At 42.0% G+C, this 20,010-nt stretch overlaps 1 protein-coding gene across 1 annotated transcript; it reads left to right on the top strand.

Moving 5' to 3' along the window:
- The first annotated feature begins 421 nt into the window (after positions 1–421).
- Positions 422–17,856, top strand: LOC308593321 (beta-Ala-His dipeptidase-like). The gene is made up of 12 exons (XM_081205612.1): positions 422–640; positions 5,238–5,360; positions 6,593–6,736; positions 7,010–7,172; positions 7,792–7,880; positions 9,593–9,793; positions 12,498–12,582; positions 13,909–14,069; positions 14,192–14,356; positions 15,268–15,409; positions 16,561–16,708; positions 17,370–17,856. The coding sequence occupies exons 1-12, from the start codon at positions 437–439 to the stop codon at positions 17,458–17,460; spliced, it is 1,716 nt and encodes a 571-aa protein (XP_081061738.1). The 5' UTR covers positions 422–436; the 3' UTR covers positions 17,461–17,856.
- Positions 17,857–20,010: the final 2,154 nt, after the last annotated feature.

The following is a 20,010-nucleotide window of genomic DNA, read 5'->3' as shown; positions in this document are numbered from 1 at the left end:
CAGAGGCATACGATGCTGGTGCATTAGTGCTTTCTATTTGATCTGTTGTTGTTTTTCCTGGAGACCACTCTTCATTCCCATAATCTTCTACCCTCAAAGACTGAAACGTAAGAACAATGTGAAATTGTTTCTTATAATTGTTAACGTTGCTTTATATCAATTCTTGAATGCACTTCAAGTGTCCATGTCCCAATAAGGCTTCTGTATCAAAATTATGGCCAAGTCAAAGAAAACACTCAACTTTTGGGAGGCTAAAAACCCCCTTGCAGGTGTATTTACATAGAACAAACAAGAGATGGCCTTAAAAACAGGCAGGGGTTGGAGAACAGGAACGAGAGACGCAGTGTTTTAGGAACATTTATTTTGAAGCTTGAACATGGAATGTTGGCCCCTTTCCTTATATAACAAGGGAGTGTGTCCAGTTGCCTTTGTTGACATGTCCTTTGTCCTGCTCCCACATGGAGCTAAGAATGTTTTTTTTAAAAAATCAACAAATAAAAAGACGGGGTGGGATTGGTTTTATAAGAAAGCTAGCAGAAACCTGAAAGAAGATCCGCAGTCAGGACAGGAGATTGAATTAGTATTGCTTTGTATGCTGAACCGCCAATCGGCTTCTTTGCTGTCAGAACTCCTCATCATGGTATGTCTTCTTTTTAAGCTCCATACCTGGGGTTTGGATGTAGAACAGGGATGGGAAATCTGTGGCCCTGCAGAAGTTACTGGATTCCTTCTCCCATCAGCCTCAGCCAGCATGGCCACAGATCAAGGATGATGGGAGCTGTAGTCTGACAACATCCAGAGGGTCACAGTTTCCTCATTACTAGTGTAGAACATCTGGGTGCGAAATTTAAAATATGCACCTTGTACGCTATAAAAGGAGTCCGTCCTCTCTGTCTCTCTCTCTTCCGCATGTATCATCCTGCATGTATTTTTGTGAAAGTGTACCAGAACTAGATTAGTAATTAGATGAAGTGTAATAATAGTTGAGCCTCACTTTCTTGGGCAACTTCCTATCGAGTTTGAAGGAAAGTGCTGTGTAAGTATTTATATATTTATATTATTGCTTATAGCAGTACCTTTTCATGGGCCACATGGCTCTGTGAATGCTGATGTTAACTGAAAGCAAAGTATTAATCACTCTTAAGTGAGCGGGGTGATTATTTTGCTCAGCAAAATGCTCAGCATATTTTGATTTGTACAACCTTTTGGTGTTACTTGAGTAATTAAAATACGGAGGGAGGGGCACACATCTGATCCAGCTCTTGTTATATACATCAAGCAATGGCCTCAGGCAGAGAAGTGTGTCCCCGTGTGCACCAAACATGACATAAGGTCAAGTCAGTGAGGTCTGGATAAGCATTGCGATGCAGATGTGCAACATGCATGTGTGAGTGCCTCTTACATGGGGGTCTCTCACTGGGCTGGGATAATTTAAGGTGCCTACCCCCCTGTCAATATTTTGCAGGAGAGATTCACGTGCATATTAGAGCTTTAGGGTGGTGTATTTAAACGGGGTTAAGTGATCTTTTGCCCTAGTGCAACAAATCCACTTCTTTTCTTTTTGAAAAATGACGTTTGTTGTTTGGAAAGTGACTGAGAAATGCACTGAAAATATGGGATGAACAAATGATTAATGAAAAGACTTGAAGACTTATTGCTACTACTGAATCTTTACTGGGTTCTCAATGTTTTTCCAGTGCTGGGTTTTAATCAGTGTTCACACATTATCCAAAACACAGTGTGGACTCTGGGCTTTCAAATTTCAGTGGTGCCCTGTGTGACACCAGAATTTGGTGTCCACCTTCCATTTTTCCATTGGTGTTAGCACCCTTTGCAGCACCTTCTTGGCTCTGTCCCCAATACGGGTGAATCTGTCACACTCCTCCAATACAGATGTGTCCTGTTTCTCTTGATGTTTCTCGTGCCTGAGTCATTGGATACCTACTGCCAGCTAGAGCAAGAGTTCCCCAAATGTGGCCTGCGGACCACAGGCTTCGGCAACGTGACCTATGGAATTGTGAAGACCACGTGAAATATTCTTATTTGATCACATTAAATATTCTTATGTTGTCTTTTGTTGCATTACCATTTAAATTCCATTTTTCCCCCACGGGAGACGGGGGCAGCATGGGAATCACTGTTAGGGTAAACAATACTGAGCTAGGTGGCCCAGATAGTCTGAGGCTGCTTCCTGTGTTCGGTTCCTGTCCTTGGCAGCAAAAACAGAAAACAAAGAAGTCTATAGAGAAGCTAAGAAAATGCTTCTTCTTCCAAGGCTTAACAGTGTGATCCATTTTCAGGTTAGTCAGGGTGAGGGTGACTACCTCAGGCACCCCAAAACCTACATCTTTGAGCAGTGTGGGGTAGATACTGTATGCACTTGACCAGGGCCAGATTTAGGTTTGATGAGGCCCTAAGCTACCAGTGGCGCAGCGTGGGGGGTGCAGGGGGGGCCGGCCGCACCGGGCGCAACATCTGGGGGTTAGGGTTAGGGGGTGCAAATCCACGGGTTAGGGGGCACAAATTACTTGCCTTGCCCCGGGTGCTGACAACCCACGCTACGCCACTGTAAGCTACTGAAGGTAATGGGGCCCTTTATATGTCCAGCTGTCCTTTGTCAACAACAAATTGTCACTTTTTGTGTTGAATATACGATATATGGTAATTTATGGACCTAATAGGTATCTAAAGCCATTTGCACATGCTGCCATGCAACCAGTCCATGCACAATGTAGGCACCCGATATATAGAAATGAGCAAACCAATATTTTAGGGAGCAGGCTAACAGGTGGGGCCCATTACTTACACAGTAGGAGTGTACACAACACAAAACACTGTTGCTGTATGTAGGTTTTACTTTGTTTTTTATCTTATATTTTGGAAATGTATATTTAAAAAAAATTCATTCACTTTTTTGGGGGGCCCTAAGCTATAGCTTGTTTAGCTTACATGTAAATGTGGCACTGCACTTGGGGTGTGTGTGTGTGTGTGTGTGTGTGTGTGTGTGTCCGTCCGTCCGTCCGTCCGTCCGTCCGCCCGCAGTTGCTGCTGCTCCTCAGTCAGCCAAATTTCTTGCGCGGGCTCTGATACTTCCTCGGAAACCTATGCAGTTAAGTGGAGTTTGCTCCCACTGGGAAGCGGATAAAGCCTCGCAGCCTAACTTGCCGTCGAGGACAGCCCGTTTCTCAGCCGAAGGCAGCCGCCTTTCCCAAGGCCGTCCCTGCCCCAGGGCTCCCTGGGCTCCACCTGCCCAGGGACCTGTTCATAAGGCTTCCTCCCCAGCCGGACGCCCGCAATGACAGCGGCGCATCTCCGTCAGTCCCGAGCAAGCCCGGCGCTTGCGCGGCCTCCCTTCCCCAACGCGAGGCGGCGGGAGCCAATCGCAAGCGAGGAACAGCCAGGCGCTCCAGGCTTCGGTTTGTGATTGGAGGATCGGTTTCTATTTAAGGTTCCCGCCTCAGTAAGTGCAGCATTCTCTCTCCGGGCAAGTTCCCTCAGGGGTGTCGAGCTGCTTCCCTCTCTTTTTTTCCCTCGCGCAGCAACTTCGTAAATGGTATTGAGGGGGTCTAAAGCGGCTGCTGCCCACCGTCCAAGTCAGGGCTGCCACGTGCTGTGCTCTTTTGCCGTCGGGAGCGTCTTTTGGACTCGCATTTTTGTGCAGCCCACGAAGTCCAAAAGGGATTGCTCAAGGTGCTCACTCTTTCGCTCCACACAAGGGGCGAGGGCAACCCAGCCAGATGGCGGTGTATAAATAATAAAATACTTATAAGTATGCTGCTGCTGCTTGACAAGTGAAAAGACTCCCACGAGAGGTGATGGATTCGCCTTCCTTGGATGTTTTTAAGCAGAGGCTGGATGGTCATCTGTCGTGGCTGCTCGCGTTGAGATTATTGCATTTCAGGGGGCTGGGCTAGATGACCCTTGGTGTCCCTTCCAACTGACAAAATGGATTTCAATAGGGGTGAATGTAAGGCTCTGCACTTAGGCAGGAAGAACCAGCTGCACAAATATAAGATGGGGGACACTTGCCTTGCCAGTAGTACATGTGAAAAGGATCTAGGGGTCTTAGTAGACCACAAGCTGAACATAAGTCAAACAGGACTCTCTATTCTCAGGAGAATAATGTAAAAAGAAGAAGAAGAAGCCGACACTCTAAGATAGTGATCTTACGATTTGAAGTGAAGGGCTTTTTTCTCTAGAGATCAATGGGAGCGTCTTTATCCTTGCACTGTGTCCTCATCCAGGAATCAATAGGCTGATAACTGTATAAGCATAATGAATCTGTTCCACTCCTTGCTCTGTATTTGGGCAGAGACTTGCTGTGTCAGAAAATTTTTTAATCCATTTTAACTATAAGGAGACCCCTATCTGGGTACTGACCAGACCCAGGTTTGTGCTGTTTTAGCAAACTTGCTGTGTGATGTACCTTTGGACTCTGTGTGAAACGTGATTATACCTCCTTCCTCCCAGAACTTAATTCTCAACTCTGGGAGACACAGATTAGAAAGACTACAAATGTGTTATCTCAGCACCCTTGTACTATGAATTCTAGTATACTTGATAATTGAAGCTGTACGTTTTTATTTTGTATTCCCGAGAAACATACTGCTGGAGTAAGAATATGCAAGGCTTTTAGAGTTATATAATGTTTTGGCTTTTCCCTATAATTTAATCATCTGCCAAAGCTATTTATTGTCTGATATATGAAATATGGTCCTTGAAAGAAATTAAAACATTAGAAGCACTGTCTGAATTGGGTCACCACCACCCCCCTTTCTTTTGAAAGTGAAATATGACTTATGAGTATATGTCCTTGAGTAGATGTTTTTACATGCTTTCACCTTTTGGTGAAAATCCATGCTGAAAGACTCACGCACATAAACTTTACTAGGGTGGTAATGGTAGAAATATTGCTAAATTGCCTTCATTTTTACTGTGTCTGTTGAAACAGCAGGTGCGGATAACTTTCTTTGGCCCGAGGGCTGCATTGTCTGCTTGTAACTCCTTCAGGGACTGCATGTGGCAAAAAATCAGGGCGAAACCCAGCCCATGAACCAACAATTTGCCCTCTGTGTTAGAAGCAGTCCAGATATTCCTCCTCCTTCTTGTCCTTTCCATTCTGTAACAGTAGCATGTGGATGGCAGGCCATACACTCAACAGTGCATTCAGTCTATCATGCTGCATGTGCTTGAGGGTGCTCTTTAACACGCTGAACCTTGTCTCTCACCACCTGCAGGTCTTCCATATCTTCCTTGTCATGCTGCTCTCTGGTGTGGGCAGCTCCTCTGTTTTAAATTCCACATCGCTGGAGGACCAGCTTTTCCAGTACATTGACGACCATCAAGAAAAATTTGTTCAGGTAGAAGCAGTGCCAAATGTGAACTCTGCTAGCAAAAAAATGTGCCACTCAACCCCACTGTTCCTTACTTGGAAGCAATTCCTTTTGTATAACAAGGTTTACTGCCAGTCGAGTTTGCATAGGATAACAGCGCCAGCTTGAACCACAGAGCAGAGAGTAACCTCCTCTGCCTCTTTTTTCCCAATTGCTCAGCTAGGCAGTTACTTCGTTACCAAGGTGCTTGGTGTTTATAAGCAAGGTATGACAAAAATGTTGTTTTTCCTCTTTCATTTGGCAACACCAAATTATACCAACAGGCAAGGCATAGGTACTCAATGGTACTTTGTTGCACAACACAACAGTTTATAAATAACCCTGTTTATAAATAACCCTTCTAGGGGCAAACTAGATGTGGTATTTTGCAACATTTCCCCATTCAAGTACTGTATGAAGAAAGAATCATAGAGTTAGAAAGGATCCAGAGGGTCATCTAGTCCAACCCCCTGCAACACAGGAATCTTTTGCCCAGGCTTGAACTCACAACCATGAGAATAAGTCTCATGCTCTACTGACTGAGCTATCCAAAATGAAGTGGGGTTCTATTTTTTTTTTAATAACAAAAGGCACATTCATAGGCACATTCACCTCTAGGCTTTACATGCCCACACACTGACGTCACAGATACTTTTCTCTTAGTACCCCAGGCAGGGAAGAGAATTTTACAGAGCCACATCTATATTTTTTTGTAAACACAGGCTCCCCTACCCCATCTTTTAGACCAGAATGTAGCAGAGATGTAACTAAACAGACAAAGCTGTCCCCATCACTATTAGTTTGGCCCTGAGAATTAAGTTAACTGCACTTGCATTACCTGTTGTGTTCATGGGTGTTCCTGAAATCAGACAAAGGCTGTCTAACAATACAGAATGAATGCAATTGCATAATCCAAACAAAATTTCAGGATGGAGAAAATGGTGTGGGTGGACATCCTTATTGCTGCTCTGATTCTTCCATGCTTCCTCTTAAAAAGGAAGATTTTATAGTGACGGGTCCCTTAGATGTAATTAGAAGGAAATAGGATTTACCAAGATGGATTACCGCACCTTTAATAGTGGTCCCACCCAGAGGCCATTTCTATCTAATTACTGAATTCTTAATTAGGAAGGAAAAAATGACCGCACAGGCAGTTGTTCATTTAAAGCTTTATATGACACTTCATAACACCATGCATGATTACTGTTTTTTTATTTCAGACTCTTGGGGAATGGGTAGCTGTGGCGAGTGATTCCATACAACCAGCACAAAGATCAGAAGTGAAAAAAATGGTAGAAAGAGCTGCAAGTTGTCTCCGGGACTTAGGAGCAAATGTGACGTTGGTCAATATGTCCGGCCAGCAGGTAACAAGGGGTTTGAGGTGGGAATATATCAGTTTTCCGCTTATTCCTCCTCAGCTGCAGTTCCTCGTGCAGTACACATCATGGTGGGGTGGGGGGTTGACCTTCAAGTTGCGATAGTGCGAAGGCAAGGCTGGTTCAGAAGACGCATTCCATGAGCAAGAAGGATTCTGCTCATGATTATTTGGTTCCAAGCCTTTGTTTCAAAACATAATGCCTTCCTGTTTTCCTAAGGTTTTGAATTTAATGGAGCAATGCCTCACTATACCCCTGCAGGTACTTGATGGCAGAAATATTTCATTACCTCCTGTCATTCTGGCAGAGCTTGGAGAAGATCCACTAAAGCCCACTGTGTGTTTTTATGGACATGTGGATGTGATGCCTGCTAAAAAGTCGGATGGGTGGGAAACAGAGCCCTACAAATTGACTGACATTGGTGGTATGTACACCACCATTGCTTTTGACACGGTTATTTTAATGTTGTATGCATTTCACACACCCACACACCCCTTCCCCAACTTTGTTTCATAATTCAGCTTCTGCTTAATGGTGTTATCTGAATTGCCGGAAGAGATCTTTTGATGAAGGGCGGTATATAAATTTCATTAATAAAATCAGATGTTGTGGGTTAATGGTCTCATGAAAACCCAACAAGTTTACGCTCCCCCCCCCCATTTCTCTCCTAAAAGAGGTCACCATTGATTACCAAAGCCATCTTCGGAGCTAAATCAAAGCTTAAACCCAGAGTAAAATGAATGTGGGTAATCTGCTTCTTCTTGTGAACCGCTCTGAGACCTACAGGGATTGGGCAGTATACAAATTTAACAACAGCAACAACAGCCATACCTGGAGTTGAGCCGCCCTTATTCCCTTGAGCATTGTTTGAGGGGTAGTGAGGCTGAAGAGAGTATAGTAAATTCATGACAGAGGCAAGAGTCAGACCAGGGACTTCCTGATTCATAGCTTAGTCTCTTCGTTGTTGTGTTGTACCATTTCAGTTCTACCCTTAGCAATTATCAGAAGTTTAAAAGTTTAATACGAGCTTTCTTTATCTGGAGGGAACCTTTATGGGCGTGGAGCAACTGATAACAAAGGACCTGTCCTAGCCTGGATACATGCAGTGAGTGCATTCAAAGAACTAAGAAAAGTAAGTCAAATAAAAAAGTATGCTGTTACCAGATTTGCTAATACAGTGGACACTCGGGATGCAAACGTGATCCGTGTGGGATGCATGTTCACAACCCCAAGCGGCACATCAGCGCACACACAGGTTGCGATTTGGCGCATGCACAAAGTGCGATTTAGAACTTCTGCGCATGGGCGACTGCCAAAACCTGGAAGTAACCCGTTCTGGTACTTCCGGGTTTCGGCGGTCCGTAACCTGAAAAAACGCAGCCTGAAGCGTCTGTAACCCGAGTTATGACTGTATGCCAAAGGCACACATGGCTGTGATCTTTTGAACTTTGCTGGACAGTTTGGACACCACAGACCTTGTTTCAAGCCTGATTACATTCAGACCAACACTGATTAAATTCAGAGAATCTAGCAGTAATCACCTTGTATGAAAATCTGAAGTGGAGACTTGAAGACTAGGAAGGGTGTAAAACGCTAGAGATCAGAGCTAAGAGAACTAGAATTGGACAAGAGCTGTAAAATCAGAAAGTTAGAAGAAAGTGAGAGTTGAGACATGGATATGATCTGTCCTGCTGTAAGGTAACTGCAGAGAAGCAAAAAGAAGGGGGGAGGATTTTCACTGCAACATGGCAGTACACTCTCACAGCCAGGGTAGAGTTGGTGTTCCAAGAGTCACAATTTTCTTGGGTTGTTGGGAGAAAACAGGGTCGAGGTCTCCTTCTCCTAAATGGAGACCACCACCAGCAGTCTCTCCCCTCAAGCCTCCCCTAATCCACCAGGACCCTCAAGAGCCTCCCTTCATTTTTAAGTGTCTCCTTATGTACTTTATTTTGGGTTCTGCCAAGCTTTCTTATTCTAGTAAAAGGAAGCAGGAATGAAAACAAAAATCTGCTAGCTAGGCCTTGTCCTGACTAGCTCCAAAAAGAAATATAATAGACATGATAAAGAAGCAGCCAGGCTTTATGGGATTTTTGAAACAGAGCAGCATGGTGCAGCGTTTAGGATGCATTCTGAAAAACTGAACAAGGCATCTTAGGGCTCATGCCACACTTCTGGTTCTTCCATGATTTCTAGGCATGGGTCCGAGAGCTTTTTCTATTGTTCTGCTGCTTTCCCCAGGAAATCCTGCTGCTTATTTCTGAATCAGAACAAACACCAATCCGCAGAAAGCCTGACTGACGTTTGTTCTGATTCAGCAGTAAACAGCAGGCCCGAAAGTCATTACATAACAAAAGGGTGAAGGTGAAGAACAATCATAGGAGATCATGAATCACTTCAGTTAAATTTCCCACTACAGATGTAAGGCAAACACCCTCATGCATCTTAGCCAATCAAATTTGTATTTTTATAAGGTGACCCTGTCTCTTCTGAAAAGGACAGGCTTAGATTTCTCAAGAAATGCAAAAGAGGACATTTGTCTTAATCAAGGAAGCATATTCTTGTGGGACAGAATCCAGTTACTCACAAGGGATGATTAATGGCCGCTCTTGATTTGGGTAGAGAAATGAATCAGCAGCCGAATGCATATTGTTCCAAACTGGGTGCATATGTGTCAAGGAACAGCCATCAGCACCCCGGCCACTGCATCCTGCACTCGTTGTTATGATCGCCTGCGTAGAACACATTACAGTAGTTGAGCCCAGAGGTAACTGGACAAAAAAATAGAATTGACTTTTTACTGAGAGTGCATTTTCCTTCAGGTAACTTGACATTTTTTGTTTTTAGGACTTGCCAGTAAACCTCAAGTTTCTTATTGAAGGCATGGAAGAAGCAATCTCCATTGGACTAAAAGAACTGGTTGAAAGAGAGAAAGAGCAGTTTTTCTCCAATGTTGACTATATTGTGATTTCAGATAACACTTGGCTCAGCAAGGAAAAGCCAGCTCTTACGTATGGGACTCGGGGAAATGCCGGCTTCTCTGTGGAGGTAAAAGGGTAATAATGGAGTCACATGTCCTGGCCCACCTCAGCTAAAGAAGGCACTCACCTGATAGTTAAGTCTTTATCGACAGAAGAAGCACTTTCAGCAACTTCCGCAGTGCCCCGAATGCACACACTTCAGGCCACTAGGCAGCTCTCCTTGATATCTGTGCCCAGTGGAGCAGTTGCAGCAACAGTGAGAACCTGCCCCTCTGCTGGCTTGTATACCCTCCCCCTGATGGGTTGCGCACCTGTAACCAGAGACTTCTCCTTCATGGAAGTTGCTGCTGCTCTTCTTGCTTCGAGCTCCTCCTGCTTCGAGGATACAGTGGGGTGGTGGAAGGTGGGGAGTCTACTGACCCATCCATCACCAGAACAACCTCCTCTTCTTCCACCACATACTGCCTGTCTTCCTCCTTCTTGGATTGCCCTGACTCTTCCTTCTTCCCCTTTCCTGGCTCTTACCTTGTGGGCAGTGCCAAACCCTATATATCACTGGCCCCCTCTCCTGGGTCATTCCCCTGATCCCCGGTCCCCTGCCTCTGCCTCTGCCCCACACTCTTTGGAGTCCTGCCAGTCTCTGACATCATATTTGCAAAAACAGGAAGTGCCTGGCACTGTCCAGGAATTTGTAGAATAAAAATACACTGCAATTTTAAAATGGATAGTATACTTTGTGAGTTTGGACCAGTCATAGAATCATAGAATTGGAATAGACCACAAGGGCCATCGAGTCCAACCCCCTGCCAAGCAGGAAACACCATCAGAGCACTCCTGACATATGGTTGTCAAGCCTCTGCTTAAAGACCTCCAAAGTAGGAGACTCCACCACACTCCTTGGCAGCAAATTCCACTGTCGAACAGCTCTTACTGTCAGGAAGTTCTTCCTAATGTTTAGGTGGAATCTTCTTTCTTGTAGTTTGGATCCATTGCTCCGTGTCCGCTTCTCTGGAGCAGCAGAAAACAACCTTTCTCCCTCCTCCATATGACATCCTTTTATATATTTGAACATAGCTATCATATCACCCCTTAACCTCCTCTTCTCCAGACTAAACATGCCCAGCTCCCTTAGCCGTTCCTCATAAGGCATCGTTTCCAGACCTTTGACCATTTTGGTTGCCCTCCTCTGGACACGTTCCAGTTTGTCAGTGTCCTTCTTGAACTGTGGTGCCCAGAACTGGACACAGTACTCCAGGTGAGGTCTGACCAGAGCAGAATACAGTGGCACTATTACTTCCCTTGATCTAGATGCTATACTCCTATTGATGCAGCCCAGAATTGCATTGGCTTTTTTAGCTGCCGCGTCACACTGTTGGCTCATGTCAAGTTTGTGGTCAACCAAGACTCCTAGATCCTTTTCACATGTACTGCTCTCAAGCCAGGTGTCACCCATCTTGTATTTGTGCCTCTCATTTTTTTTGTCCAAGTGCAATACTTTACATTTCTCCCTGTTAAAGTTCATCTTGTTTGTTTTGGCCCAGTTCTCTAATCTGTCACGGTCGTTTTGAAGTGTGATCCTGTCCTCTGGGGTGTTAGCCACCCCTCCCAGTTTGGTGTCATCTGCAAATTTGATCAGGATGCCCTTGAGTCCATCATCCAAGTCGTTGATAAAGATGTTGAATAAGACCGTGCCCAGTCGTGCCACAAACTGGGAGAGGTCATGCAGAAGTCACATTTCAGTCTACCATCTTGATTCAAAATGGTGCCCGGCATCCAAACAGTGATGAAGACCATCACCTCAGGAGCCTTCATGCTGAGAGGTGGCCAAAACTATGTCAAAAACCAAATTAATGCTGAAGTGATGTTTCGGTCCACCATCTTGATCCATAATGGTGTCCAGTATCCAAACAGTGACAAAGTCTGCTCACACCCTGCATCAAGAACTATTGTGTCAAGTTATCTCAAGAGACAGCCAAACCTATGCCAAGAAACAGTAACCAAAGTCACATTTCAGCCTGTCATCTTGAATCAAAATGGCATCCAAACATTGACTAAGAATGCCACCCTCACCTCAGAAACCCTTGTGCCTAGTTTGGCAATGATACCTTGAGTGGCATCCAAATGTACAACCAGACAGACAGGCAAACTACTTTCCAAAATGTATAACAGATAAATAAATACATGAGTACTAATCATGCTGATGCAACCCAGGATACTTCTGGTGGAGATAGTAGTATTTGCATAATTCTTCCTTCACAGAGATAGTGCTGTGTGTGTGTGTAAAACACATTCCACGTTATCTTGGGGTTCATCCATGCTGTCGTTTAATACAGATAGTAAACTTACTGTACCTCCATTAATTCTCCGTCATTTATATGGCATTCTCATTCAAATTAACCCCTTTACACACTTGCCTCTCCCACAGTCTAGATTTTGTCATACCTGGGTAACTTTGAAAAGGAGAGTCATGCAGGGCAACAGAAACAACTGGCCGTTCATATGTTGTTGATGTAATCCAGAAGGCTTGAATGTTAAAAGGAATTGATGCAAGATTTATGCTATATAAATAAAGAGGATGAAAGTTTAAGGTGCAAACATAAAAGGAATGTCAGTACTACAAGCTTCAATCATATTCAGAACTATGATGCTAATTCTGAGTAGGATTGGAGCTTGTAGTATTGACATTCCTAATTATGCTAATTAATTCCTATGTTGCAAATTAAAACAATGATAATGTGTCGGTCGTGATGTTGTCTTCATGTTTAAATTAGGTACAAGGTGGCGAAAGAGATCTTCATTCAGGAGCTCTAGGTGGCATTGTCCAGGAACCCATGTCTGATCTGATAGCCTTGCTTGGTAAAATTTCTGTTCATTTGTCTATATACTCTTTAACAAATGATAAAAATGCTTGGTTTAGTTTTCATAGGCAAGTTAGGAATGTAGGATAGTAGAGTGGCAATTAATTGGCAAACCCAAGGTTTCTATAGATGAATATTCACAAGTGTACATGTACTGGTTGAGAGCCAGTGTGGTGCAGTGGTTAAGAGCGGTAGTCTCGTAATCTGGGGAACCGGGTTCACGTCTCGGCTCCTCCACATGCAGCTGCTGGGTGACCTTGGGCCAGTCACACTTCTTTGAAGTCTCTCAGCCCCACTCACCTCACAGAGTGTTTGTTGTGGGGGAGGAAGGGAAAGGAGAATGTTAGCCGCTTTGAGACTCCTTAAAGGGAGTGAAAGGCGGGATATCAAATCCAAACTCCTCTTCTTCTTCTACAAAAGACCGAGGACTCTCTGAGAACAGGTGGAGAAGTAGGGGCAGGTTATAGTAGCCAGGACTGAGGGTATTGCCAAATGTTCATTCCTTTGGTATTCTCAAGTAACATAGTGGTAAACTGAGAATTATTTTATAAGGCACTAACTGTGGTGTTAAAAACACTGAAGTGGAACCCTAATTGGACATGAAATTACATGCTTATTTTTCAGAGTACTCATTGCATTTGCTGCGACAATTTCTTTGAACATTATGTTGCAGAGTTGTTTGAAACTGAATCACACCTGAAGGTTAAGTTGCTTTTGCTAAAGCTGGCTTGTAATGCAAACATAAAATGACCAGACCATACTGCCTTTAATATTTTATGTAATTTTTCAGCAGTAACAAATAGAGAGATATAAATTTCACCTAACAATAACAATTGTCCCCACCCCCTAATAACCCCTTGCCCAACACAATGGAAATCCTAAGCACACAACAGCCATTTGCAGAGATGGAAAAGATGACAGACAATCAGAAGAAATCCGTTTCAATTCCAGTTTACCCACACATAAGGCTGGTTATATCTAGGAAGGAAATATACTACTACTACTACTACTTCTGCTACTAATAATAATAAATATTTTCATTATTACTATTGGGAATTATATCCCAGCCTTCCTCCTCAACCTCAACTTCCTTGGTTGGTTGGTGGTACTGACCCACCGTGTGACTTCTTTCCCCCCCCCCAAAATGGTTCTCTTTTGCTTTCTTCTGTCTACACCCAGACACAGCACAAATAGCCCATAGCATTCTGTCAGTCCTTCTCGTACAGGGTTAAGGGGGCCAAGGAGGGTCACACAGACAGCTCTCATATGACTGAGCATGGAACAACAGCAATTGTGTGTTTTGCAAAATGTGTTTGTTCCATAGACAGTCTTGTGGATTCATCAGGCCACATTCTGATTCCTGGAATCTATGATGGCGTTGATGATTTTACAGAAGAGGAGAAGAAGCTGTATGAGCCAATAGAATTTGACATAGAGCAATACAAGGTTGACGTCGGTGTGAAGAAATTTCTCTATGATACCAAGGTACAGTACTGTCAATAGAAATTGAAAGCATGACAGGACATCTAAAATAAGGGAATTGCAGAAAAATGTTGAGAGAAGCCATGACTGGCTAACTCCTATTTTTGTTTCATTATGTTTCTAAGGAGGAAATACTTTCACACTTGTGGCGCTTCCCATCTCTCTCTATTCATGGGATAGAAGGAGCTTTTCATGAAAAAGGGATCAAAACAGTTATACCATCAAGAGTCAAAGGAAAGTTTTCAATCCGGCAAGTTCCTCACATGAACCTTTCTATTGTGGAAAGTCAGGTAATGTTGGTTAGACACACTTGATTATGATTCAGCTTATTTGCATAACAGGTCCAGGCACTGTTTCAGCTCTTACATTTAAAGTAAAAAAAGGCATGTGATGATGTATTGTTATCCCACCAGTGAAGGTCAGAGACCCCGATTCCTTGACTTTCTCATTTTACAAATTAAGCACTGAAAGAGATAACACGGTCTGCTTGGTATTAACAGTTCACCTATGTAGAAGCCTATGTCCAAAGAATTGCTTGCCAAAGCTGAAATTCACTTCCCTCCCCCTTTTGCTTTGGTCTCATGTCTCTTTAGGATTGACAGGTCACAATGATGCATTTGATGCTGACAGTGAGAAAGCCACAACTAACTGAATTCCACTGTCAATGTGAGCTTTCCAAACTGTGTGTTGTGACACATTAGTGTGTTGGCATGTTGCACAGACACTCCCCATGCTCCTCCCAAGGGTTGGAAAGGAGTTAGTTTAACCTCCGGTTTCCTAGTAAAACGGAATTACTGTGTTGCAAAATGATGCATGTCTAAAAAGTGTGTCACCAACATGAAAAGTTTGGAAAGCTGTGGTCTAGAGAGAGCAACCTCTTCCTTCAATCACCACAGCCCAGCTTCACTCCTCCTCCATAAATCTACTTCTGTGTAGAAGGTGGAAGCTGGCGCTTATGTTGTCCCACACTGCCTCTTTCCCTGCATGAAGTTTGAGTCCCACCCCAGGCAAACTGATAACTATCTCTTCCCACAAAGAAGTTGGACTGCAAACTATTTAGTTCCCTGAGCAACCAACTATTCCATCCTGCCATACCAGTTCAATCAATTAGTGGCAGAGGGTTCGCTGCTAACAAACACTATGGAATATAGATAATATAAAGACACCACAAACATTTTTATTGAAAACATTTTCTTTTCAGGTGAAACAGCATTTAGAAAAGGTATTCTCTGAACGAAACAGCCCAAACAAACTGACAGTGCATGCTGAAGAGGGTGCATCGCCATGGATTACTAATATCAGTGATCCTCAGTATAAAGCAGCTGCAAATGCTATCAAAAGAGGTTTGAAATGTTTTTTGAAATATATATATATATTTGTTTAGAACATTATTTGACTTACACATGCTCATTTTCTGTCTCTCTAAAGATGTGAAATATGTGTAAAGAATAAAGCTTGAACACAACACATAAATTAGACTGTATCACATAATCTGAAATTAAAGTGTTCATTTAGCTTTGTCAACAAAAAGCAGGAAGGTTAGCTTTTCAAGTGCCAGATATTCCATTTTTTGTTAGCAGAAGCATGTTCTCCTATAGAACCTCCTGAAAACCTAATTTGCATCCCCTGGTGAAATTATTTTGTTTCAGACAAAAAAAGTGTGTATATGTCTATGTATGTATGTATGTATGTATGTATGTGTATGTATGTGAGTGAGTGAGTGAGTGAGTGAGAATGGGAAAATTACTCGACTTCTATCATTCTAGTTTTTTTCTGCCTCCCGTTCCTTCATGGAATTTTTAAACAATTCCCTTATCTTCCCTATATATGTAGTATCCCTTCATTTTCATTTTTTCATTATTATTATTCCCCTCTTATTAATGATTTTAGAGAAAATCAACCTATTTGGCCCCGCCGTTCTGCCAAATCTATTCTGGTTTTCCAGTGTGTTTTTAATAATACTTATAGCTTCAAAAATGTTTGTGTGTATTATTATTAATTACATTTTCCTCCTGTCCTTCCTTTAAAAAAGCTCAAAGTGGCATAAGTGTGAGGTAGCTTAGGCTGAGAAATAGCTTAATGCCATAGTAGACAACATCACAGCTTTGCATGCCCACTATGACAACTGCCCTTCCCTTACCAAAAAAACAAACAAACCCAGAGATTCAAACCTGTGTGCTGCATTAGGCCACTTCTGAAGGCATTCCAGGGGCAACTTTTCATGCCCTTCCCCTCAACCAAATAAGCTAGCTCTGCCACCACCATAACAATCTCATAAGGCTGAAATGGGGGGGGGGAGAGCTTGTCAGTGTAATCAGCTCCAACTTGAAGAACAGGTACAGTTTGGGCGCTTGTACCATGGCGGATATAGCAGTCTGCTTATGGCTACCTGCTGTGTAGATTTTTTTAACCACTACCACAACAGTAGAATTTCTTTAAACAAAAACCTAAACCAAGAGCACATTCTTCACACTACCACTTCCATATGTTTCAGTTTTTAAAAAGGATCCAGATATGATTCGGGATGGATCAACAATTCCAATTGCTCAGATGCTTCAGGATATAACAAAGAAAAGCGTGATGATGTTTCCGATTGGAGCAGCAGATGATGGGGAACACTCTCAGAAAGAGAAGATAAGCAGGTAAACAAGGTAGACTAATTCCATATAAGCGCCCTCTTTATAAAGTAAGGTATTTCCACATTACCTAGAGACCTAAATTTTAATACATGCATAGAGCAGAGTCCCTAATTACTAGGAAAGCAGAATATTTGTACTTTTCTGCTTCAAAACAGGAGGGTTTTTTTTATCTCCACATGTTTAAAATATTTCCAAAGCACGTCAGAGTCTATAACCTGGCACATACAAAGTCCACAACACCCTTGTTGTTAGAAAAGGTCTAAAAATGGAATAAGTCTACATCTGTCCCTCAAAATGGCAATGAGGAAGAGAAAAAATAGTGTCCTCACACCCCTCCCTGCACACACACACAAATACAAGTGTGCATGTTTCTCTGTGGGAATGCATGTATATAAATAATGGCAAGACACGGATTCCACACTTTCCCTATCATTTCATGTAGTAGTCACTGAACAACCATCTGGTTTCATACTTTGGTTTAGAATCCAGATAGTTCTTTGTTTCTGAAACACGCATGTATACAGTGTTCTATGTACCATCAGATTATACGTATATGTAAAATATCCCTACAAGTTGAAGAAATGAATTTTGGGCATTTCACACAATATAGCAACTTTAATATTTAGATTGTTTGACAGTTGCTTTTCTCTTCTTTCCCAATCAGAAAAAATTACATTAATGGAACGAAAGTGTTTTCCTCCTTTTTACTGGAGATCGCAAAGCTCCATAAGGAATTACTGGGAGGCTCCAAGTGACAACTGCAACTTCATGGCAGATCAAGTGCAGTTTGACTACTGGATTTGTAGTTCTGTTATGTATGGTTACAATTCCAGAAAAACATCAAAGGGCTCTTCCATAAGTTCAGTTCCAAGACCGGCAGACACTTGTCCTACCCCGCAACTACCTCCTGCCACCTCCATTATGAATACATTTTGTCCTTTAAATCTGTGTTCCAATCATTCCTACATCTCTTAACGCACTTCAGAGCACAAATATACACTCATCTTAATACAGGTGGGCTGTTCACTGCTGTATGTTAATGATTGTTATTAATGTCTTATAAATCATTGCCAACTGCTTTGTGAGATGATTGTTCTGACAAGTGGTGTCCTATATAAACCTTATAATAAAATAAAGTAGGTCTGCTTCTATTACTACTACTATTATTACTATTATTATTTATTAAATTTCTATTCCAGTTTACAACATAAAAACACAAAATACACACCTTAATAGCAAACAATAACAGTAACCCCTCCTCACACAGTTTAGAAGGCCATAGATTGTTTAATTAGCCAAAGGCCAGGGAGAAGAGGTATGTTTTTGCTTGGCTCCTAAAGATATTTAATGAAGGTGCCAAGCGAGCTTCTCTGGGGAGAACATTCAAACGTGGGGAGCTACCACTGAAAAGGCACGTTCTTGTGTTGCTGCCCTCTGGACCTCTCGTGGAGAAGGCACACAACAAGGGTATTTTGTGCCACATAGTTTCCCCTGTCACTCAGTTTCTGGGTCCACAACACAGCAGAATATGCTTCATCTTCCTTTTTAGCTTTTGTGAGTTCGGTGCCATGGGAAGACTAAACCATGGTACATGCAGTGTTGAGGATCTGATGCTAGTGTCATCCTTAGAATTTTAGTAGTACAGTTATTACATTTTACATTGTCTGCTTATTTACTGATAATGCACTGGGATATTTGAGACTGGGTTTTGGTTCTAGAAAACAGGAAGCTATTCAGGAGTGTCTGAATGTATACAAAAAACCAAGAGCACACCCAGGGCTTTTTTTCAGCCAGAACTCACAGGAACTCAGTTCTAGCACCTGCCAAGTGGGCACCATTGCCATTATAAGAGAACAAGGGAAGCGTTCATGGTGAGGTCCGTCACCTCTTTTTCTAGAAAAATAGCACTGAGTACATCTATTTTGGAAAACATATACACTACCTTGTTTCACACACAGTTACTGTCTTCTTTTCAGCATCAAACTCAGGGGGAACAGAACCTGCTGATTTGAAGCAGCTGTGCAAAGTGGTGATTGTCAAACATCTCTGATATCATGACACACCCTCTCTTCAGAGTAGTTTTCAGCTTAAAACAAATATAATTATGTCTTGAATGGTTCTATGAATAACATTTGAACTAAACACAAAGTGGCTAGTCCACCTAAACATGATGAGCGGGTCCAAACTGATAAGGAAAACTGTTTGCTGCCTGGTGTTTGATACATTTTTCATTTGAAGAGCAAAGACAGAAGGAAGCTGGACTTATTGTACATTTGCAGAGACAAAATCAAAATGTTTGGCTCAGTGGCATAAATTGCATGGAATCAGTGGATATCTGGGCTGATATAATGCTGTACTAGTAGCACCAAGTAATTGTACAAATTACTGCCAGTTTAATTATAGAAAATCTAAGATATTGATGTTTTTTTAAAGGGCCAAAGAATGAAGACAGAGAAGAGAGAGGATTTTTTTGACAATTGGGAGAAATTTATTGATGATACTAAAAGATATTTAGAACCAGATAGGATTTATGGGTTCACTATATTAATATTTTTGGGGAGATATATAAGGCAAAATGGATATAGACATGTCTGGTTTAATTATGAAAAGATCAGTGAAATTGGAACAAAGTGATAAAGTCTTCTAACAGACCAAGAGAAATAGATTATGAAAGCCTTCTATTAAAATTTGAGTTATTAGTATTATAATTACATGGTGCAACTTATTGTTCAAATTGTGTATTTTGTTAAGATTAATAATATCTTTGTGATACGACGGAATTGTGATATGATGACATTACTGCAGTTCCTTAATACACAATATGAAGTGTTGCGTTAATATTAATTAATGCACACACAGTTTTGCGTTAATATTACCGGTAAATAATGCCAAGAGCTTGAAATTTGTCCCAGATTAACCATTTACTTGAGTGAGAATTAGCTGAGCTCAAGCATTTTATCAATATTTGTTCATCCCAAATAGACAAAGGTTCAAGGACCTATTGATAAGTTATGTGCATACCAGGCCAGTATGACAGAGGGAAATCAGAAGAGGAAAAGAATAGTGCCTCCATGTTTATTTCTGAGATGCTTGTATAATGTACCTTGCAATTTACAACAATTAATAAGATAAATGACTGAATCTCAGTTGTCAAACACTGATCATTGCCACTGAAAGTATGCTAGGTTCATCTTAATAATAATAATAATAATAATAATAATAATAATAATAATAATAAAAAATTTTATTTATATCCCGCCCTCCCCAGCCGAAGCCGGGCTCAGGGCGGCTAAAAACAATCAAAT

The sequence above is a fragment of the Podarcis bocagei genome (assembly GCF_964188305.1).
Source record: "Podarcis bocagei genome assembly, chromosome: 8".
NCBI lineage: Eukaryota > Metazoa > Chordata > Lepidosauria > Squamata > Lacertidae > Podarcis > Podarcis bocagei.
This window is presented reverse-complemented; position numbering and strand designations above follow the sequence as displayed.

Bases quoted from the DNA above. Each gene is read 5' to 3' on its own strand.
- LOC308593321 (XM_081205612.1), top strand. From the start codon at position 437: ATGTCCTTTGTCCTGCTCCCACATGGAGCTAAGAATGTTTTTTTTAAA. The intron at 641-5,237 runs GTATGTCTTCTT...CACCACCTGCAG, and splicing joins TGTCAGAACTCCTCATCATG to GTCTTCCATATCTTCCTTGT. The intron at 9,794-12,497 runs GTAAAAGGGTAA...TGTTTAAATTAG, and splicing joins ATGCCGGCTTCTCTGTGGAG to GTACAAGGTGGCGAAAGAGA.